Source organism: Neodiprion lecontei, chromosome 2 (assembly GCF_021901455.1).
Source record: "Neodiprion lecontei isolate iyNeoLeco1 chromosome 2, iyNeoLeco1.1, whole genome shotgun sequence".
NCBI lineage: Eukaryota > Metazoa > Arthropoda > Insecta > Hymenoptera > Diprionidae > Neodiprion > Neodiprion lecontei.
In genome coordinates this window covers 29,842,976-29,866,925 of record NC_060261.1, presented here as the reverse complement: position 1 = coordinate 29,866,925, position 23,950 = coordinate 29,842,976, and the positions used below count along the sequence as shown (strand labels likewise).

Here is a 23,950-nt window from a genome sequence, read left to right as displayed (position 1 = left end):
GCTCGACAGAAATTTTGGTGCGTGTTTGAGGGAAATTTTTTAATTTTTTAACACCCCAATACACCCCCTTTTGAAGAAACTTGTCGTGCCCTCTTTTTCATGGCGAGAACAACAAAGTATTATATTTCTTATATTTTTTATACTACTGTCCGAATAAAGTAAGTAGAAATAAAGTTATTGTTAGTATTTTTTTGATAAACTTTAGATATTAAAAAAAAGAAATCGAATTTTTCACCTAACATTGCTTTTTTGAGACACATATGAAAATGTCGATAAAATAAATAACTAGAGCCAATTTCGAAAGACTACGCATCCTCCTAAGGTCGTTGACATCGAATCTTTCTAAGTAGACGACTCAAATATCAAGAGCAACAAAACCACCGTTGACCAGTGTAATGTATCAAAACTATTAATCCAACAATCACGCGTCAATAACGTGAATTCAATACTTTATTTCACTAAAAAAAAAAACATAATACACACATTGAACAAACAGATAAACAGTGTCCAAACGTTACAATGATAAATAATATAAAATCATTCCGATTTTATAATCCAATTTTAAATTCAACGACCGCAGCTTTTCCGACGAAAGTAGACTCGCCCTAATTATAATACCTATAGGTACAAGACTCGTCGGGTGTGTCACCGCATATTATCCGGAACGAACAAGAGAAGTGCAAATGAGAAAGAAGTATCAAGAATCAAGTCCCGGCGCTGTTCTCGAGTGCACGAAACCCGCGAACCCCAAAGATCATGGTCTATCATTGGCTGGTCTTGCGATATTCGAGGGTGTCGAGGAAAGGGAGGCGGGGGCAGGGGGGCGGCAGGAGCTAAAGAAGGAAGAAGATACTCGCGTGTATACGCCTACGCACGCACATCCGCGATACTCGTGTGAGTATTGCACGCATAAGGGGGGGTGGGGGTGTGGAGGGCGCGTGACAAGCCGGGGAACACTCTCGAGGTGGAAGGGCCGGCGTCCTCCCACATCACCGTCTCGTTACTCAAATACCTCCCCCACCTCTCAGCGCACCCCCTTGCAGCATTCATCCTCCCCTACCACAGCCCTTAAGGCTTCGCTCTAAGGACGGAATTACTCGTTAGGTTACCGATGTTTTTGACTGCTTTTCTTCAACCCCTCTTCCCTATTCAACGCACCTACCTGTACATGGGTGGGCGTGTACAGAGAGAGAGAGAGAGAGTTTTTTGGTTGCCTGAAACACTCGCAACTCGTGTTCACTTATTGCATATTAATCACATATATAATATATATATATATATTATATATATATATATATATATATATAACTAGCAAACTTGATTATACCTATATTATACTTTATAAAGCAATTTTAAAGTTTCGAAATACTGATTTAAACAGAAAAATGTTACGTCACTTTATTGCGCATAATATTTACTTTTGTGTGGTGCGTTCAATTTTTTTTTTTTTTTTTCTGCTCCTCCATCTTCACAGCAGACTGCTTAATTTTTATGAATTCCGGAATCTCGAGCAATTGACAAAAACCTTACAACGGGAGACAAATTTCAGTGAAATAGGGTACCTCAGACGACTTACCGCGACGTTTTGCAATTTAAATAGCACGTGAAACGTCGCGCTGTTTTTTTCCCGCTTCAATCTCGCGTAACTTTAAGTGAGAAAAGAACCGTGAAGATATTTGAAAGTCGGAGCATTCGAAAAGTTCCAGATTTTACCTTGAAAATATAACCATTTTCATTCGTTGTATTTTCTCCCCCCTTGCTTCTTGCGTCAAAGTATCTTTACTCCCTTATCGTATATACTATAAGTATATAACATACGTAACTTTGTTGGGTGAATAATTCTTTCGGTAAGAAGAATTAAAACTTGCGGGGTAAGAACGGAAAAAGTTGAAGATTCGAGTTCGCTCGCAATATCTTTGGATCAGCCTTCGTGATTTTTCGTCTCACACGTCGAAGATTAATAAAAAAAAAAAAACGAGGCAGATCGGATATTGAAAAATATTTTCACGACCAAGTTTGTCCGGTTGAAAGTTTGCAGTTAACGCTATCGAAGTTCAGCTAGACGTGCGGGCTGTTATATCCAACGCTAATTACCCCGTAGCTTAACGTACATAAATTATAAATTCACAGCATCAGTGGTACTGCGGTAGGTCGAGCGTAACTATAATCTAGACTCTAGACTCCAGACTTCCAGAGGCAGGTATACCAACCTGCCTTCGGTTAAATTAATGAATACAGTATACGAAAATGGAAAATAAAAATTACGGAGAAATGTTATTTCATTTTTACTTTCATTTCTAGCCTTCCAAATAAATCTCGTTGCGTTTATATACAATTGGTTCTAGTCACGTATATTTTTTGGAGTCTTACTATCGTCCAGTTTGAAAAACATGAACGACAATGTGACGATACGAAAAAACGAAATAACAAATTTTTTTATCACGTTCTTCCGCATTTAAGCATCGCTGGGACGATGACTAGCGACTTTTTCGTTCTGCCAACAAACGACGAAAACTTATAACCCGCAAACCGCAGCGCGGTATAATCGAGTGACCATGACGAAGGTAGAAACGGGTGGTAAAAACGAGATCAGGGGTGGAGAAAATCTGACGAAAGGGTGATAATTAACGTCAAATAACGATAATTGATTCACGATCAATACCCGTCATTGCAGAGCCGCAGCCTCCGTCAGTTATTGTCTTTCTCACATATTTGACGATAGTCTAGCCGTAATTTATAAGTACACCATACCATACGCGTGCAGGAATGAATATACCGCACATATACGAGTACACCGGGGACCAGAACCAAATTCGCGAATCTGCCGCCCATCAAATCCGGCTCGCTGCGCGCGCAGACGCGGTTTTCCCATTGCGTTGAGCATCCCGGTATGTACGCATGCATGTACGCATGTATGCGTGTATGTACATAGTCACGTACACGCGCGTCAAGGCAGGTAGTTACGGTTAAAACGTATACAAACGCAAAACTTTGTGTACAGAGCGACGCAATTATGAGGCGAGCCTTAACTGAATTTCACCCCGTGAGAGCACGCCGAGCGTGAAATGTTGGTTTTGGCTTTGTTTTTTTTTTTTGTTTTTTTTTTTTTTAATAAAAATGACCAAATACGCGTCGATCGACGTGCGAAAACCGTGGGACGAAATTTCAGGACATCCGCGAGAGAGTGGCGGTCGCACAACACCCGCTAAAATACGTTTCGACGCGTTGTCACGCGAATGCAGTGATGTCAAGGTAACCGAAATCGCCCCGACCGCGGTTACTTTTTAACGAAATTTACGAGTACGCGAAGAGTCGCCTTTTCCTCCACCAAAAAAAATTCACTCATTTTCCCCACACGCTTACTTCCCCATTCTCTGAATATATTCCAGGAATGAACGTAATAATAACGCGCGCTTATAGCTGTGCGTATACGTACGTATATCACTGCGGACGTCGATCATGTTCGACGATTTTTCTTGACAGTTAGGCCGAGGGTTCCGGACTACCGAGTGTAGAAGTGGGTAATAATTGAGGGGCTCGATTTATGTACAACCGTGAAATTCTGAACACACCGAATACATGAATTGCTTACTGAACAAGGATTCGTTCGGATTTTATATTTTGATTTGATATTTTGCAGATAGGGTCGCTGGTGAATGAAGGAATAAAAAATAGATAAATAAAACAGAAGAAATCAATGCACGCTATACTGATACAAAAAAATCGTCTATTTTTAAAAGAAATTATGCTTCTCGGAATAAAAAGGGTGCTTTCAAAGTGGAATTACATACGTTACATGTCGTTACTTGTAATAATTACAAAATAAATTTGCTCAAGTTGAAAATTAATTGAACGACATGATTTTACAGCGGTTGAAATGCCTTAGAAAAATAAACCGACAATATTTCGCGATAAGTCTCAGTAATTTCTCTGTTATTCTCGAAAAAAAATGAATTTTTACATGATCTCAACTTTAACCTACGAATAACTTTTGAACGAGTTTAGTTATCAAAAAATTACAAGAAATCTTTTTTGTATAGCATCAGGTTTCGTACAACAATATGTGTCGGAAAAATTTATCTATACAGCCTCGTTACCGACACTGAGCTACAAAATTCAGAAATAACTAAACTTATTTTCTCGTGTTAATTAAATAAATGGAAAACGGAAAATTGCGTTTAGGAACCACTAAATATTAACATCAAGAGCTCAAATTATAAAAGGATTCTTATTTTCTCTTCCTGCAACTATTAACCATGTGACCTTGAAAAAAATAAAAATAATCAATTTTCTTTGGACCAGTCCAACATGCCCCAGATAAAAAACCGAGTACACCCGTTATTTTCAGTCACCTACGCACGACGCGAGAATGCAGCCTCGTGTCTTCGTAGCGCAGCAACGTGGCGTTAAATTCCTCGTCACTCTGGTAGAAAGATTTGGAATTGAAACGGACAAGCTTATACCAGCGGTGGCATCGGAGAACGGAGTGACAGCTCGCAGCGGAGCAAGGCACCATTATCTACTCCCTTAACGCTCGAGTGTATCGAGTAGCTGTCACTGTCTATACAAATCGAACTTTTATGCCCGAAAAAATCCCGCGGCACGTCAGGTTTCCCAAACCGTTTTCGATAGCTGCAAGAATCGGCTAGAATGAATAGGAGAACGAGACGATGAAGAGGAGAGGGCGAATGTCGTTTCAAGATTTTCGACTCGGTGTTGGCGGGTACGGGGTTCGCCTTCCAAAAACCGGTGCCGAAGAGATCGAAGAAGGGAAACGTGAGCCAGAAAAAGAGAAACGATTACCCTCTGTCTTCACCGCCGGCTGCGGCTTGTAATTGGCCAGAATGGTTCTTCGAATCGATCCTAGCTACAAGTTGCACCCCTGTAAGCCCAGGAGGTCTGGCTGGGGCTTCGCTTTGGGTTACAATTTGGTCGGCTTAGTTTCTCCCCCGCCAATATATATATATACGATATATATACGAGTGTATACGATATATGTACATATACCCGTACCCAATACCCATACATGTGCAATTGTACGTACATGCACAGGAAAATTTCCAGAGAGTGTCCGGCTCGTTGAATAGATATTTTCTCCCTCTTCCTCGGATCCTGCATCTATCTGCAGATTTACTTTCAACGATTATTTAACCCTTTGATTTACGCCGAAAAGCTCAGCGTCCCACCTTTATTCCAGTTTTTTATTCATTCAACTAATTTTCTGGTACTAACCGCCGAGTTTTTTCGTTCCACATGATCTCTGATATAATTCTAAGTGTAAAAAGATTAGAAAATTTATTTATTCATTCGTTTATTGCAAAAATAGCAGTTGTAAACAAAGGGTTGAAATTCCTACTTATTCACGAAAAAAAACGATTTCTGATAATCTATCGTGAAAATTCGAACGCCAATTTTTGCACAAACTTATTAGACACCGAAAAATTATTTTTTTTGTCGATTTTGTCTGTCCAGTATATTGGAATACTCGAATTGCGAGTTCAGATTCGTAATCGGTGATCCCAAAAGCCCATGTGTGGAAAATTTCAAGTGAATAATTTATGCACAAAAGGGTTTAATAATCATCGATATTCATCGTTTCTGGCCTTTTCCCTTTTCATATGTACAATGCAAACATGTTTCCGAATAACAAGATTTTATCTTCAAGAGAATAATAATTCTAAATTTCAATTAAATACGAAGTAAAAATGTAACCTCCTGAAAACGGTGTTTCCATTTGTTTGTCCGTTTCTTCTCTTCTTTCCGAGCGAGAAGGAGCGCGTATCGAAAAATCCAGCAACGTACCGTCACTTTTTACAATATAAAAAATAAAATAAATAAAAAAGACTCCACAGCTCCTGTTCCTCTCTTACTTTTTTCGTCCTCTCGTGTATACGTATAGCGGAGCAGAGTTAAACGGCGGGTAAAATGAGGACCTGGGCTGAATTGAGACACTCTGTACGTTGGGTACAGAAGCGGGACGTGCCGCTTCTTAGCAGCTACGTGTAGTTGATCAATTATTTATACAGTTTTATCCACGTCGAGGAAAATACCGATTCACCTGGGCCTTCGAGGCGAGGGAAGCACGACGGCGGTGGAGGCGCCACCAGGTGCCTCGGTTATTCCTTCTTTCTTCGTCTCCTCCTTCCTCCTTCCTCCTTTCCCCTTATTCTTCATCCTCCTAAGTAAGGAAACGTGCTCGGCTCAAGACTACGTGCATCCTCCGATATCTATTCAATCGAAACGGCCAATTCTTCCTCACCCGAATCGACAAGATAAAATCTATCAACACCGAAGCGTCTGCACTTCAGGTTTATTCTCCTTTTACCTCGATTTTAAAAAATCTCGTTCGGCGCTCTACAGGGTAAACTATTTCTATACCTGATTTAAAGTTAAATTTTGACTTTGCGCCGTTCTGCGTGAATCACGGTAAATCGGATGAAAAAATATCGGTAGACGTATTGCGTACGAAGTTGGGATATGCGGACGAACACGAAGGAGAAAACGACTACTGTAGCAATAATAATAACGCGAGAAGGAGAGAATGGAAAGAGATAGAAAAAAAAAGATACACCACGTAAACCGACCCTCGGTATCAAGTTTTTGTTTCCACAGATACAGACCCAGAGCCCTCGTTATCCGCTAGGTAGTTGTACAAATTAAAGCGAATTCCTCTCGACTCCGACCCTCGTGATAAAGTCTTTCAATCGATTTCTCCGTCCCTTTTCTATCGCAGAAGGCTCGTTGATACCTAGATTTGTTTTTTTTTTTTTTTTTTGTTTTTTCGACTCCTTTCCATTTCACGCTATCAAAATAAGCGGGGAAAAAATTTCAACGACACATTTCCAACCGTAATTGGTTTCTTCGCGCACATAGACGTATGCCGACTACTACAGTCGGTGTGAGTTGAGAATTTCAAGTGCCTGTTACAGGTGTACGGTACGTAAACCACCGTTCATAGGTACAGTCGTTAATTATAGCCAAAAAGATTAATCTACAAGCCTCTGTGGTGGGCCAAAGCTAGTCGAGAGAGAATTAATTATTACTGGAACAGAAAGTGAATAGTGAAGTGAGTAGTTACGTACCCGTCGACGTAATAGAATCGAGTTTATAACCCGAGTCTCTGTCGGGAAATCCGTACCCGTGTATAACGTTAGTCCAGTAATAATATCCGCGCAGACACGAAGCTTGAGTTTTAATATCGTTTGTCAATCAATGAGAAGGTTCGTTACCCCCAAATTCACTCGTCCGACTTACTCCGAACCCAATAATTCTTCAGCGGTGGTAACGATCGGCTGTAATATCGTCACGCCGATTGAACTGCACTCGCCTTTCACAGAAAATTAGCAGTCCGATCTTACGTACCTGCAACAATTCCTGGTCAACTTTCGACCGATCGAGACGTTAAAAGTAAATAATATCACTGTACCCAGCTGACGTGATATTCCCAATTTAAGGTTAAAAAAATCCGTTTCACCATTGGAAGAAAAATAATGCCTTCCGTTCGTTTTCGCGTTTATATTTCTTTGCAGCCTCTCGGCAAATTTCTTTGCCTTGTATTAGATCAAGTTTACTTTACTTTTTATTTTCGAAAAAATGACGAAGTAAAAAATCCACCCCACCTCCTTAAAAGTAAGCTCTGCTTTTCTTCGACTTTCACGGAACGTAAGTATACGAATATTTGAGTCAATCAACGTCGGGGTCTTTTTTTTTTGGAGAATTTAATGCCCTACAAGAATATGCCTTGAAAACTTTTTCATCTCAAACGGTTCAAAAGTCGGGCATTTTTGATGAAAGAAAAATTTTTTGCGTGTTATTTAAATGAGAAATTTCAAATGGCCAGCGACACCTTTTAAAATTGAGCTAAAAATTTTTCCAAACGGGAGAATTTTTTTTTTCAGTAAATAGGTCCTTTTAAGATCATAGATTCGATAGGTTAATTTTCTTGGCTCACCCTAATATATATATATATATATATATATGTATGTATACAGAGTACAGATTAAACAAGTTGACTGATTAGAGTGAAATAAAGTCGGGAAAGCAATTCTCTCGCGTATTCGCGAATTGCTGTACGCAGTAGACGTTCGGATGAAAAAGAAAGAGAAAAGAATGAAATAAGAAAGAAACGTCATCGCTCACATTCGATTTTGAAAGGTGTTTACTTTCAGCAGAGGTATTTTCCTCCACATCCACCTGATCCCCTCCCCTTCATATCTCTCTCTCTCTCTCTCTCTCTCTCTCTCTCTCTCTCTCTCTCTCTCTCTCTCTCTCTCTCTCCGTTCTCAATTACCCCTGGTTCTGGTCTCAGGGATCGAGTGACGCCAATACATCACTCTCGACATTCTAAATATGATTTTGAAGCAACGTCGCAGCCGAGACTCGACGTCTAGCCGAGGGATACAGCAGCCAAGCCCTGATGCGGAGTGTCGTCGTACGGGGTTGAAGATGGTGGATGCCACCAGGTACCTACCCGTATACCCATGTTTACATACCCACGTAGCCGACATGACGCACGTATATGCGCGTTAGGTGTGGACGAAATTGCGGGTTGAATTCTGCAGGCCTCGGGGTCGGTTATTTCAAGGCGTTTCTACGGGGTAAACATCCCCGTATATACACATTGCCGTGTACACAGAGGCTAGGTACGTAATGTTACATACGCCAGAGGTTTCACCAATTTTTCCACATTCTATTCGTTTTCCATAACGTTCGCTTTTTTTTACGATAGCAAATTATTACGATACACGTTGTACATTTCCTCGTTATTTCCGACGCGTCCGTGTTATTTTAATCAATTTGCAATGTTTATCACGATCGTCGAATAATGTTATAACGAAATATAGTGATAATAATAATAATAATAAAAAGGAGAAGAAGCCAAATTAGATTCGACGATAGTTTTACCTTCAAGCTTTGGATCGATACTCAATGAGAGTTCGGCTGTAGTAGAAGCGAAGCGTTTGTTTCTTATCGCATTTCAGTTTCTTCCTCAACCTTTTCTCTAGTTCTGTTCTTTATTTTTTTTTTTTTTTTTATTTTTTTCTTTTATTCGTCTTTTTCCCTGTTAGTTTTCTTACCTTCGCTTCGTTATTCGACTTCTTTAACTTTTTTCACATTACGCTTTGTTTTAATTAACGGTGCAGGCTCTTTTTAGTTGATTTTCCTAGAGCTCAAGATCCGTCGAATCAAAGTATCGAGCCGCGGTGGCAATTCGAGGCGACGAGTCATTGCGCTATGATTGTAAACACTGGATTCAAACGAGCAACGCACTGTAACATTTCAACCGTGCGGTATAGGAATAAAAAAAAAAAAAAATCAAGTTCATCTGTCGAAATATAACAGCTGCTATTATTAATTATAGTCCAACGGAAATTGTATCATCGGTACTTTTATCTATCTACGGTTCGTCAGACAGACAGTGACGAAAATCCATACTGTGTTAAGCATGTGAAACGAACATCTTCAACGTTAGATTAGAAGAAACACAGTTCAGTTTTACACTATTTTTTTAACAACTGAATGCCGTTGTAATTTCTAATTTCCTGAGTGTGTCCATTTGCAGTAAAATCAATTTTTGAAAATCAAGAAACTATTACTAGTCTTGCGTACATATAACAGGCGACCATGTAAATCTTTCGAAACATTTCGATCTAGTACAGAACCATCTTCTGCAATAACCGTCCAATTAAAATTTCATTATAAAAATATGATTAATTTTAGGTTAATTTCCATGCAAGTATAACGTGAACATCGTTTACCTGTCCGCTGATTCAGCTGACTCCGTATTGAGACAGTGGTGGTATTCCAATGAACGAAAGTGCAGCAAAATTATTGCAGAATCTCATAGAAATTACAGTTCGTACACAAGTTGTGATCGATGAAGCGAAAAAATAAAAAAAATAAAAACCATTCGAATTGTGAAAAAAGAAAAAAATAACAGCAACAAAAACACGTTTCTGAAACTGAAATTTGGCGTGCAATCGCTCCCGTTTTTACGCCGTTCACTTACACGCGAACTGCGCAGCAGTCTGAATTAAAATCTAAGTGCCGATTTGGCGTTTGCTTAAACGACGATTAAGCCAGGATCGAAAGCGCTTCGACACGCATCCTCCAGCTTCAAGGTTTTTCCTCCCGAATTCGCGTCTGCAGACGGAAACCTGCGACTGCGGCAAAGACTCTTCGCAGACTGAATAATGCGGGGGGTTTGAATCGAGGCGAAGAGGTTCACGGGGGTGACGGAGGTCGGGGGTGAAGAAGAGACGAGGGAGGGAGGGAGGGCACAAAGAGGGATGGACGGAGGGACGCAGCGCGCGCATTACTTCAAATAGTTGTACGGATACCCACCGAGATTAGACCTTTTGCAGGCCAATCGATACGTATTAACGATTAGATTAATTGGCTCGCGAGTTTGTCCGCAGGATTTTATTTACTTTAATTTACCCCGCGAATATCTCCGTCTGATCGTAAAATCCACGCGCTTCGAAATCCGCGTCACTGTGCGTGTAAGTGCAATTTATTATTTCGAGAAATTGCCATTTTTCTCGCAACTTTTCCATTCCGGCATTTCCTCGAGACGTCAGATTTACGCGGATACCCATCAAATATCAATCTTTCACGTAGTTTTCGGTAACACGCTTACGTATATTTTATACATATATTTTATGCAACGTCTCGCGCATAATATCCTGAAAAGGTGTTTTTTCCGGGCGACAAGTTACGGGATCTCCTTTCACCCGATAAGATTTAAGCTAAACGAGCGTGAAACAAGTCTGACCTTTGACAGACGACAGTTTTTCACAAAACTCACTGCTATTTGAACGGACTTTGAACGCCGACGGGAAACGAATACCTACGTATAATATGTATGTTAATGCAGCTTTTATCTAATTACTTTGAGGAATGAGGTCGCACTGCAGAGGCTGGCGAAAGGAGGAATCGTTGTAAATTGAAGCAAAACACTGTGAAATGTGGAGTAATCGATTGTCTGAAAAGATAATAACGGAACGAATAATAAATTGATTGAAAACATTAAACATGCAGATATACGTACAGTGCCTCGTTACCTTTGAATCTATACTGTATATTCTGTTGTATAATCATGCTACGCTCTTAATCATTACACAACTAAACAATGGTGGGTATTGCGACCGAAAAGATGGCGGGGGGGGGGAATAGATTTATTTCAGTGTATGATGATTAATCCTTGAATCATTCTTTAACCGTGTTACGAAATGGAAATTATTTCTCACCAACTTTCATGTTTCACGAATGAGGTTGATGTGTTGTTCGCGTTTGTGTACATTGACTTGATTAGCTCTGAAGCTGGCGAGCCGATCAGAAGAAAGAAACGGGATGAAACGTCCTCCGCAAAAAGAAGAACAAAATTCATGTACGTATTCGAAATGTATATTACTAATTCGGTCGAGGGTTTCGACTCTGCCAAACGAAATCTCTGACAAATTTTTGAACAGTTTGAGTGTCTGATTTCTTCGTTTGAACTCTCTTGGTCTGAGTAGGCAAACTTCAAACTTTAGTATGATTAAAATCACGCTTGGTAAGATTTGATTACAGCAAGAATTGTCGTTCACTGAAGGATACGAGGAGCAGCTAAATATAGGAATTTCTGTGTTGTTGGTATGACAGTGAGCAAAGAGGAGGAGAACCGTGAAAGATAAATTGGCGAAAGGTAAGCCGCAAGAATATATGTATCGTTTTATTGTAGTTTTTTTTACTCAGCGTTGACAATTTTTTCCAACATTTCAAACCCCCGTCCAAGGAAGGAAAGAAAGGAAGGAAGAGGGTGTGAAAAATTGCCAAGATTTTCTCAACGACGAGAATGAAATTATTGTTGTTATACTTCAAAGTTGTTTTGCAACCGTACGTTCAAAATTGCCCCACTTCTTGCAACACTTATTCATATTTATCGCCGATATAAAACCCCATAAAACATACCAATAATCCAATCCCGTTATCCTTCAACATTCTCATTATGCATGCATGTACACATTTCAAACTTTGTGTTCCACAGCTTGTAGAACGTACACGAAACGAAACTAAATAACCATTCGTTCCACTTTTGTTTTCAATTTCGGCAACGGCTTAGGGAGGGATTTTATTTTAATTTTTTTAGGATACCAAAACAAGTTTGTTCCCTTCGACAAATAATGAGAAAAATGAACGTTCAAGGGCTGATGTAAATAATTATTTTCGCAAGTTTCTGTTACGTTATATCAACAAGAAAGAATGATCGCAATGATCTTATTATCGCGACTAATGATTTTCACTCACTGAAATCATCGTCGCCAGTTTGAGCAAATCTGCATATAACACAGGACTGCAAAAACAAAAAATCATTTGCTTTCAGCTGCACGGCATGTTTTTGGTAAATATTATGTTTTCGAGCGTGCTGAATCCAAAAGTCACTTGAATTTCCCTCCATCGCATACGGTATTTTTGCAAAAAAAAAAAAAAAAAAATACAAGGTGTTTGCGTAAAAAAAGCATAACAATAATGAAAAGACCACCATTTTAATACAACGATCTAAACAATATTTCTTATAACATTAAGCAAACAATTTCTTTACGAAATGTATTTAACATTCCGTGTTCATTCTTTTCGCTTATGAAACCTTTTCCGCTTCTCTTTGATACAACTACGAACACGCTTCCGCTTTCCATTTTCAGTTACCCTGTTTGTATTTCTTCTCGAGTCTCACTCTAATACATATTAAATAAAAGTAAGTAATCACATTTGCAAAAGATTTTTATAGTCAAAAATATGATACCAGATTTCTAATTAAACGAGATTTTCACTCTAAACGAAACCACGAACACGAGTTCAAGAAAAAACCTGACGTGATGGAACTCTTCGAGTATTTTTCCCGGTCTCAGCTAGTGAAAATCAGTAAAAGACGGTACAAAAAACCTGAGCAGGTTTTTGATTGCAAACCTGTGTAATCGTCCTCGGTGGTAAGGTGAATTCATCCCGATTCCCCCCAAGACTGCAAAGACGAGAATTAATCGAATCACAAATCAGAACTCAAACATGATTGAAAAGTGGATAAAAAAAATATATATACATATATCTCGAAGAAAATTCCCCGCCGCGAGACGGTTGAGAATTTCAATTCACTCATGCAGTCGAAAACTATAAACTCAAACAGCCGGCTGCCGAAGGTGAGTCGAACTTCATGGGTTTACTCAAGTTTATCTGCGAGTTTTATCGATTAGGCACAATATCTCCAGGGTGGCTACCAGTTCGTAGATTACAGTGCTCTGTGGGCTTGATTTTTCGGCTTTGTAACCGTCGAGTAGCCTTATTACTCCGTATTAGGAACAAGTGACTCTCCCGTGCCTTCCAATTATCGTTAGTACCATTTAATTAGGGAGAGTTTCGCCTTTCGGATAGTTTAACGATGAACATTGATGCCTAAAAGGTTCTTAATTAACCACCCTCACGACTCGTGACTGTAATATCATACCGTAGAAAATTTGAAGAGAAAAAATATCTAGATCAATGAAAAAAAAAAAAAGAAAACAAAGGTTAAACGATACAAGAGTCTGGGTTGAATATTTTTCGCACAAGTATGATTAGATTATCGAATTGCCGAACCATGACAGCCAAATTCAAATCATCGTTAAAGAAAAAAAAGGTTAATTGGTCTACGTAAAACTGAACGAAAATGTCAGCAAAGGTCAAGATTCGTCGAATATTCCGTCGAAAACTCGGACCAATTTTGTAAGTAAGGAAACTTTTTATACACTGCTTTAACAATCCAATATTGGATTATTAACTGAAAGTATGTTACGGACAAACGTAAAGCATTGAATCAAAATGGTAACTGCCATGATTTCAAGCTGGAACTAAGACCTTTTTAGACAAGAATGACAATGAAAAAAATTGAGGGTAAAGTCTGCAATTGATGAGCACGTTTTCCACATTTTCTTTCTTATGCCGCCACCATTTCAGGCATGTGAAAACGCATAACTCGGAATTTTTTTTTCGATGTATCGCCCCGATTTTTGGAACGAGGCTGAAAAGAGGATCAATGTTGTACATTCTCCCTTTCTAAAAAAGACGTGTGAAATATCTCTGACTCCAAGTCACTTTTCATCCTCGTATCGTACATCGAATATATCGAATATCGAATTCAATTAAAAAAACCGGCATCGTTGCTGTTTCATAAAACCTGACGGGTATGCAGCTATTTCAAATCATATCACAGACAATATTTACAAATTTCAGAACGTTGTGAACCACCGATAGATTCAGATATCGTATAATATACATATAAAAGAAGCTTTCAAAGATAAGCGATATAAAAAAAAAAAAATTAACAAAGTTTCATTACTATGTTTGTTATCATTATAATCATTTGTAAAAAAGTAACGAATTATCGAATAGAAAGGAAGTCATTGAGGAAAATGACGAGAAGCATTCGTAAATTTTCCAAAGCAAGTACCCTCGTTGGTCTGTCTGCTATGAAATATTTCATCGAACCGAAAATGGTGGCCTGCAGGAATTATTCAATATCTCAGGAATTCTTTGAAGCTTCACTCCGACTCAGCCTCTTCAGGTGTGTATATATATATATATATATATATATATATATATATATATGTCTATTTCGCTCGTCTCAGCTCGGCACGGCGCGAATCCCATATTATCTTCACTTTTAACGGCTTGAGTGATTCCGTTTTATTAAAAAATGAAAAGTTATTCCAACCGATCCAGGCTGCACCGGCGGCTACCTCAGAAGACGAGCGAATATTTTCCCACCTGCACAGCGGAAACTTGCCGCGATTCGCAATCTCGATATTGAGTGGTCCACTTGTTTTTTTTTTTTTATTATTATTATTCTCATCATTTTCACAATTCCTTCGTTTTCCTCTGTCTTTACGTCTCTTCGTTTTCTTCCACCCGACATTATAACCGTTAGGTATTCCGTCAAGTTTGACAGTTATAACAAATTTCCTCGGCAAGCTCATCGCAATGAGATTATTAACTAATTTATAACTCAAGCAAGACGTAACTTTTTAGCACTAGTTTCTCCGGGTGTGATGATTGTTGAATTTTTAATCCGCACACTGGTTAGAAATGAAATCTGCATCGTCTGTGAATATCCGTCGTCTCTAACCTCAGAAGGTGGATTTGAAATACATGTATCGAATCCGAGGAATCCTTTACCATCTATAAACAACCACTGCGAGGCAGATCTCTCATCGTCATGAAGTCCGGCTCAAACGCAACACCACAAATCCCGGCAACTTCAACCGACCAAGAGGATAATGAAGCAGGTCCAACCAGGTAACGAATTAACTTCGGTAAATCTTCATACGTTTCTTCTTCGACACAAAGGCTTCTAATTCGCAGGGATTTTTCTCTAGGAATTATAAATAACAACCCTCGAAACGAACGAATACGTATTCTGCTATATATAAACTTTGTTCAGTTCGGAAATTAGCTACGAGGATTTGGCTTGCTGCGGCAAGGCAACGTGCTGCGTTTGCTTCCGTGACGTATCGGTGACGTCGCCGTTGGTAAAAAGATGCGAGGCGGTAACGTGGGGCACGATATTCTGGTACGTAACGAACTCAGCAACGGTCCTTCTCTCCTGGGCACTCTTGTACTTCCTTACCGGGGACCTGGCCGTGCCAGGAGGTGCGATTTTCAATCTCCTGGTCCTCGTCGTCTGCGCCTACTGCTTGGGCTGGGGTTTGGCTTACATACCGCACCTTCACCTGCCACCGGTTTTCGGAATGCTCGTCGCCGGGGTGATCGCGCGGAACACTGGCGCCTACAACATCCGAGATACCATAAGCTCGAAGGCTATGAGCACCATAAGGAACTTCTGCCTGACCTTCGTAATGGTCAGATCCGGCGTTCAGATAAACACGACGCCCCTCCGCAATTATCCGTTATTCCTTTTGGTCCTCGCCTTGGTTCCCTGCACCGTGGAGATGGTCATCGTCACCTTGTGCTTCAAGGGATTCCTCGACTTTCCCTGGGACTGGGCCTTTCTGGGGGGGTAATATACCCGATTTCACATTTCCGAGCCACTTGATAAAAAAAGTTACACGATTCGCAGGAGCGTCATTGCCTGCATGTCGCCAGTCGTTACGGTCAATTGCCTTTTGGCGCTCGCTGATCAGGGATTCGGCGAAGACAAGGACATTTCGGGGACATTGTGCGCGGCCTGTTCGATAGACGGTGTTCACATCGTGGCCATATTTTCAATAGCATTTTCGGTTGTTTTTGACGGTGAGTGGTTACCCTCGACAACGTTCGCAAGATCAAGGCGCTGACCGTACACTGCGCTCGAGTTTTCAGTAGGTGATAAAATGATCGTCGAATCAACCTTCCGTTCCATTTTCATCGCAGATTTCGAAGGCGCCAAATGGTGGTCTTACCTGCCTCGGGGGCTTCGCGACATGGCCTTTGGAATTTTTGTCGGAAGCAGTTTGGGCCTGTTTTTGGTATTTTTTCCTCACCAAAGTCACGTGAGTACTTCACCACGAAACATTTTTTAAATTTCCGGTAAAATTATCAGCGGAAAATTAGCAATTTACGATAACCAGCTGACGATAATCTCACGAATAATACTCTGACGATTTTAATTGCGTTTAAATGAATGTTTTTAACAGAAATACGCGACGTTCTATCGCATATTGAATCTATCCCTCGGTGCGCTGTGCTTCAGCGTTGGAGCAAGCTCGTTCGTCATAACTGGCGGTGGATTTTTGGCCACGGTCATCATGAGCTTTATCGTATGCACTGGGTGGAAGATTATAGTTAATAAATTCGACGTGAGTCCCAAAAGAGATTGTATACCTGCTTAGCCCCCCTTGTCTTTTTTGTTTTATTATATTGTAGTTCGGCAAAGAGAATATCAGCATTTAAGGAACGAATGAACAAGGGGCAGGGATCAATGTTATAATCCTTTCAACGAAAGTGCAGGTTGCTCCGATACGGAAAGTGGTGGGAATTATTTGGCACATATTGCAGCCAGTGTTATGCGGCGTGATTGGAGCTGATGTGAATTTTTCACATTGGACGGCAATCCGAACTGGTCTCTACGCAGCCTGCATTTTAACGGGTCTTTTGGTAAGTCGATATAACGAATGGTCAGGGATAAAAAATAGCAACGAACTTTCCACGACGTTGAAAAAACTCCCGTTCATAACGGTTACTCATTTTTTCAGGCTCGCCTGACTTGCGCCATATTGTCAACTATCAAAATGCCGTTCACCATCGGCGAGAGGATTTTCGTCGCCGTATCTTGGCTGCCGAAGGGCACGGTTCAGGTAATTTTGCAATGTTCAGAGATTTTCAGGTTTCAATTAGGAACGAAAATTTCCAAGCTTCGCCCTCCTGCTCTATAAATATAATTCTCTAATACGAGTAAATGCATAGATCCAAGAAAGAAGAATCGAAATTTTTGCGTCATTTGACTGCCACAGTTCATTTTTTCGAATTTACAATCGATACTATCCACCTCAAATTAATTGATCAAGTATTTTCACTTCGGTTACCGTGATCTTCGTCTTCCCAGATCAAAATCCAAATTTAAGCCGCTTGAATTTTGGTATTTAGGCTGCCCTGGCTCCGATGGCTTACGAGCACGCTTTGGCGAAGAATAACACGAGGGAATTGGAGCTCGCTGAAGACGTTTTGAAGGTGTCCGTGCTGGCGATTTTGTTCTTGGCCCCGATCGGCGCGATGATTATGATGATGACCGGTCCTCACTTGCTCAGTCGAATTTCATCGGATGCAATGGAGGAGCGCAGATTACAGAGTTTGAGGACGTTGAGCATGAAAGTTAAAGTGAAAAAGCCGGACACTTGAAGCTCGTCGAGTGGTGCAAATAAGTTTTCTTTTTCTTTTTTCTTTTTTTCTCAATCGCGTTCTCCAAAAAATGTACTGCTTCTTCGACTTCTTTCACGATTGGTCTACATAGATTCAATTTCTTACATAACAATCGCGGCTTTTCTTTTTTTACCATTCAAGTTTCCCTCATAAAAATATCTCCGCATTTCCTGACGTACTATACCACATTATATCTGTAATGTGAAACACAAGAGCGGTTCTCAGGCATTGAGCCTTGGGTTTCCCTTGAACTACCCTGATGGTTTCGTTACACTCGGATATTCTCTTGACGTTTCAAAGGAAATCCTTAGCCCCGGCTTTAGCCCACTTTCAGCCGGAAGAGCAGCGAGTCTTGAAGCCAACCTCCTTTCCGCATTTTTGCATTCACATCTCGCCTGCACCTCAGCGCCGTTTCAGGTCTGCGTAATTCACAAAGCCCCTAGTCGGAACGGGAGAAAATTGATAACGGTGTATAAATCTTTTCTGGTCAAACCGAAGAAAAGAGAGGAAGGAAGCCACTTCAAGAAACACAGGAAATCCTTTGTACAACAAACAGCTTTCGATAAATTCCGTGCAACTCGACTGTATTACGTCATCGTTGTTCACCGCGATCCGCGTCGGGTGAAACAAGGTCAAAACTGGCGAACGAATCAGGAAAAAAAGAGACGAGAGAAACGTTTCGAAATAGAAAAAAAAAAACAAAAAAAAAAAAAAATACACCCTCGAGTGGTAAAAAGAGAGAAAATAAAAAATTTCTTCTCGCGCTATTGTCTCATCGATTTTTCGTTAGTCGATATAATTTCCCCGAGTTATTTTCGTATCGCGCCGCTGTATTATGTAAGGTAGAGAAATGGTGAAATGAATGGGAAGAGACAGGCAGCTACGTGTAATATGTACGAGGCGGAATAGACCGGTTGACGACGACGCCGAAAACTTGTCGCCCCGCGTATGAAATAATAATTATTGGTAAACTGAAACTGGGGCGCGTGTAATATAAAAGCAGGTTTGCCTCCTAGCGAGGTGCTGGCGGCATTGTGCTGAAATTGAATCGATATGTATGAACATTGAACAAAGATAAGGAAATCGCATCGTCGCGTTCGTCTTCGCTACTTGCTGCGAGACGTCGCTATCGACGAGAAACAACTAATCGGAATTCTTATGCCAGTATAAACTGCGCGATTGTTACGGATAAATACGTCTGTTTCGCTCGAGTCACTGCAGTAAATTTGAAAAATTTCCTTAACAAAAATATCCATAAACGTATTTGAGGCATCCAATGTTATCTGATCCGAAATGCGTATAATCGGAAGGTGATAAAATCATGCGTCAAGAATGATAGTAGAGGTATACGGCCTTCGGCTGACCAAAAAAATAAAAAGATAACTCGAAAGCTTACGGAACGTCTACTGCGTGCAGAGTATTAACTAAACGGGAAGTGGAGAAAAAAAAATATTTGTACGGGATTCCATGCGAACCTGACCAATGTTTGACACTCGTCATTTCTGGTTTTGTTTAGAAAATTTTCTGTGATCGTCCCAACTCTGAAACAGTACCCCAAATTTTTTCAGATTTCTTATTCGAGTGCTCAGTTATTCATAAGTATTTAAAGTGATTTTAGAAAGATTTTTTTGACTGGGCCTACTTTCAATTTTTGTCGAAAACCAAAACATCGTTTGCACCGTCTGAAAATTCCCAAAAAATTCTCAATACCTCTATTTTTTTTGGCATATTCAACTTTTCTCATCAACTTCACAATGAAACTGGTCTATAAATATTCTAAGTGAAAAATATAAGGCTTGAGAATTTTTTGTAACTTTCAGACCGTTTAAACAATGTTTTAATTGATCAAAAAATTCAGTGCTAAAAAGAAATGAAAACAAAGATCGACCCATCATGGGCCAGGTTTCGAAATGTTTGGAACAGAAATTTCTGAGAAGTTTAAAAAGCGTCCTTTTCAAAGTCACTCTTAATATTTATAAATAATAAACCAGTTGGTTGAAAAATCTGAAAAAACTCAAGGTACTATTTCAGAGTTGGGACAATTGCAGAAAAAAAAATTCTGAACTTAAAAAATGGTGAGCGTCAGACGTTGGTTGGGTTTGCATGAAATTGGAGATAAAAGTGGAGATTTTTTGAATAGTATCCGTGCGCAAACATCTCCCGTAACACGTTCTCTGTAAATTTGATCACATCCGATCGCTGTCGAAATCGACCGATCTAATATTACACACTAGATTTAGCAACACGTTAAAATTTTTCAACGCTAAGGATTTTATCAGGGATTATTTTTTTTACCATAGTTTCAATTTCAGAAGGTTAGCAGAGTGGTAAAAAAGTGAAATCGCGATACCTACCGTACCAAATGGAGTTTTACGGCATGGATATAGGCGATAAAGACAAAGATTGAAAGTCTTATTTTCGTGCCGGACACGGAGATTGAATCTCGTACGTTCACGTCTACTTCGCAGGCATACGAGTAATATTTTATTAATCATTTTGCTAGCGGTGTTGATCAACACAAGGTTGTTAAAAGATGACGAGGTGCAGCGTACTTAGGCGAAAGAACAAAGCCCGGGTGAAGAAGGGTGGCTCACAAAGGATTAGTGAGAGGTTCTCGCTGGTTGGCCCTCGGGTTTGTTTCCCGTTGAGCTTTAGCCCTAACTAGTACATACCCACCTGCCTGCACGTGTGGATGTGCGATACGAAACATTCCTCCTTCGGCGAATCCCAGCGTCTCTACACACGTATGTTATACATACAATATAAGCTGAATGCGGCAGCTACCCTTCGCTGCAAATCTCACCCTTCCCGATCCCCGTTTTGCTAAAAGTGCTGCACCACTTCGGGAGGCGAACGTTCTGCAGCCCTGATTCTTATGGAACAATGAAAGATCTGAATCAAAGGTCGGGGAGATTAGCGTTATGACTGGAAAACTTGTCCGGGAAATAAAGATGCCTGTTGGGAAAACCGGGTCTGAAAGTTTCCACTTGATTTCTTTGAGGAAAGGACATTTCGGCGTTCCGTACATAAATTTTTTCAATTAAATTTTACAGCGAAAGGCGAAGTGCTATCAATGGGACAGTTCAGACGGTAGAGACATTCTTACTGTGAAGAGGATTCGGAATGGCGGGTACATTTGAGGTGTCCACGGGGAGGAGGACTATCTTATCTCTGTCGTCAAGTTTCGTGTTACAGGATCGTAAAATCTCATAGCGGAACATTTATTTGCCATTCGGTGTCTCGAATGATTTATTCCGAGCGTTTTATCGCCCGGATTTGATCTAGCAAAGATGCGAACGTAAAGAAGTGCGCATCGTATTTACACGGCGTCATGTGCTCCTGTGCTTCGCATTATCTGTCTATGTATATGTATATGTTAAAGGTTGGAAGGCATCCAAGTCCGAAATCCCAACCATAGAAAACCTGTCGATGTCCTCTCGACTAAACATTTCCCCGAGGTCGAGAAAACTCCCGAGACTGATGCAGCGCACCGGAAGTCTACGTATAACAAAAGACAATCAGACCTGCGATTTTCCTGACACGTGACTGAATTTTTATTACTCACGAATTGCGTGAGCCAGACAGACGTGAAACGGAAAAGAGAAGGAAAAAAGTCAAAGGGAAGAATAAATAAACGAACGGAAGAGTCTACAGAGAGCTTTTCCGTATGCAGCACGGTTTCTTGTCCGTTTCTTCTTGGCCTTTTCTCAGTTTCCGCAAAAATATTCCACGGCGCGAGTCTGGTGAAAAATCGAAACACACATATATAGGGTATGCATTACGGGTATGGCTGTAACACGCGTAAATACGCACACATATCTACGTAGGGAATTATCGGTTATTCGAAACAAGTTTTATGCCGAGAAGATTTCCAATTTCAGAAAATGAGATTCGGGTTAAGCTTTTCCACGTAAATGCTCTGCATATCGCTTACGGTGCAGAAAATCCAGCGCTGCGCGCACGTCGCGTACAAACGCACGAGCAAATTCGAATTGACCGAAGCTATTTTTGGAAGCCACGTCCCACTCATTCGTTATACAAAAGCTCGGGCGATTCGCCTTTTTGCTCTTTCAATTAATGAGTTATACGCTCGTAAACATTCTATTCGAATCAAAATCTTTCATCATGATTCTCAAGTCATTCAAATCGTTTCCAGATAATTTTTGGAATGCATAAGATTGATGAGAAAAATTGGTCATCCAAATTTCGTAAAGATTCATTAAAGATTGTATAAATTATGAATATGTCGTAATTTTGAAAAGCAAGGCTTTTCACGATGATTGCGCACACCTCAAATACGCTCGAGATTCGCGACATTTTAATTAAAAATCGTGGGATTAATTTGATAGTACTCAAATTAAATGGACACGGTGTGCCGCCGGAAAAGAAAAACAGACAGTTCTGTCAGTTTCCGGTTTTTGTTCTCTATATAATAATTTTTCAACGTCAAGTATGAAGAGGAAAAAGTTGCGAGAGAAAGGAATCGGTGTACATTTGCGATACAAAGATTTCATGACCGTGAAGAAGAGAATGGTGAAAGTAGGTACATGCAACTATATATGCGCTGGCAATGAGAATCGTAGAAATTCACATATTTCAGCACGGTATTATGGTTTAGGTCGATAAGTTGGCTCGTCGCCAGCCAGACGCCTATCGTTTGCGTTTCCCTTTAACCGTAGTACGAACCCGCTAGTCTCAGACTAGTTTACAATGCAGTATGTAAATAGAAGATAAACACAGCAGCATCCAATCGCAGCACTCGCAGAAAACATATATATTTACCGCTTTGTTCGAGGGATCTGTATCGCATGGTCAAATAAATCTCCGGTCAACAACGGATGCAATGAAATCAAACTCGCGTCAAAAACAGCCCATTATACCTATCTCGCCCTTGTTAATGCCCCATAATTATCTAATGGTTCCGCTAATTGTTGAATTTTTTGCTTTAGGGTTGCGCACCTTACTTGCTCTGCATTTAATTGTATAAATCGACAGGTTAGCACGTGAAACATGCAACCGAGTAAAAATAGTTCGAATCCTGTTATTGAACGGGCTTGACGGGTCGGTGTTCGATGCGCCGATGAGGTATGCAACCTGGCGTACATTCCAGCCTTGCGGTAGGCTGGTTGAGATGAAAAAGTGAAGCGCTCGCGTGAATCTATCGCGGAGCTTCGTTGTACTTAACCTAAATGTGCCAATCGAAGTCCTGCGATTTTGTAACGAACAAAGAGATGTGACTAGTGGCTTTGTTGGTCAAAATTACGAGACCTAGCTGCGATAGTGAGATATAAGATTCAATACTCACCCCGACATCTGTTGTCGATAATGCGAAGCCCTCTTGTTGTTCCTGAAACATCGTCTACAACAATCTTCAGTCAGCTTCGATAACATTGTTAATGGCGTGACTTCCATCGGTAGAATAGATCGCGATATTTCAATGTGACACAGGTTTGGTTTGTTATCTGAAACTGAGATGACAATTTTTTTGATAATCTGAAACAGATTTATGCCGTTCGTTTTTTTTCTGGGGAAAATGCGACTTAAAGTAGGGTTGTTCGTCGAAGTACGAAATCGATTACTCTTATCACACTGCGATACCGGCAATTTACAATTTTTCGATACTGCGTCATTATATGCACACGAATTATAGTGAAATGAATATTTCCATGTTGCAAAGGAAGCGCAGAGATGCTGAGCAATCGGCTTTTTTTGATTTAATAATCGTCAACGATCGTTTAGTAATGGGCGAAATATTTACCACGCCACGCAGCCGCCATGTTTGTGCTCGAGGCATTGCTGATATTTGGAAAATAATAATTTCTATTTCGGTCAACTTGTTCAACCCCTCGACGAGCTGCGGTAGTCCTACTCTTCATGGAGAATCTGGGCAAGGATAAACGTAAATTTCACATCTGTGTTTACAAGTTATTAGAAAACCTGTGACGAGGGTAATACCAGTCGGTCAAACGTAAGCGGGACATCGCTTTAATCGGTTCAGAAGATAGCCGAGAAGCTGTTCTGGTGACATCTGCGCGGTGCCGGAGGTACCAGTTGGAGTGAACGACTATCTCGCCTTGCCAAACAG

At 40.4% G+C, this 23,950-nt stretch overlaps 2 protein-coding genes across 3 annotated transcripts in view; one reads left to right on the top strand and one right to left on the bottom strand.

Annotated features, from left to right (window-relative positions):
• The window catches only part of LOC107217733, a 183,510-nt gene extending 159,560 nt beyond the window's left edge, over window positions 1-23,950 (bottom strand). The window contains exons 1-3 of one of the 2 annotated variants that reach the window (XM_046730851.1): window positions 23,821-23,950; window positions 23,624-23,748; window positions 23,171-23,333 (exon numbers count right to left, since the gene is read on the bottom strand). The gene's annotated coding sequence lies outside the window, so the exon portion shown is untranslated. Of the gene's footprint in view, window positions 1-9,758; window positions 9,864-23,170; window positions 23,334-23,623; window positions 23,749-23,820 lie in introns of those variants that run through there. The other variant, XM_015655392.2, reaches the window with a different exon arrangement.
• LOC107217690 (putative SLC9B1-like protein SLC9B1P1) lies at window positions 15,128-17,851 on the top strand. The gene is made up of 8 exons (XM_046731920.1): window positions 15,128-15,306; window positions 15,452-15,580; window positions 16,088-16,260; window positions 16,381-16,499; window positions 16,644-16,805; window positions 16,957-17,103; window positions 17,202-17,303; window positions 17,593-17,851. Exons 1-8 carry the CDS (start codon window positions 15,227-15,229, stop codon window positions 17,842-17,844), a joined length of 1,164 nt encoding a protein of 387 aa, XP_046587876.1. The 5' UTR covers window positions 15,128-15,226; the 3' UTR covers window positions 17,845-17,851.

Coding starts and splice junctions, on each gene's coding strand:
- LOC107217690 (XM_046731920.1), top strand. CDS start 15,227: ATGAAGTCCGGCTCAAACGCAACACCACAAATCCCGGCAACTTCAACC. Junction 17,104..17,201: donor GCATTTTAACGGGTCTTTTG/GTAAGTCGATAT, acceptor TCATTTTTTCAG/GCTCGCCTGACTTGCGCCAT. Junction 17,304..17,592: donor TGCCGAAGGGCACGGTTCAG/GTAATTTTGCAA, acceptor TTTGGTATTTAG/GCTGCCCTGGCTCCGATGGC.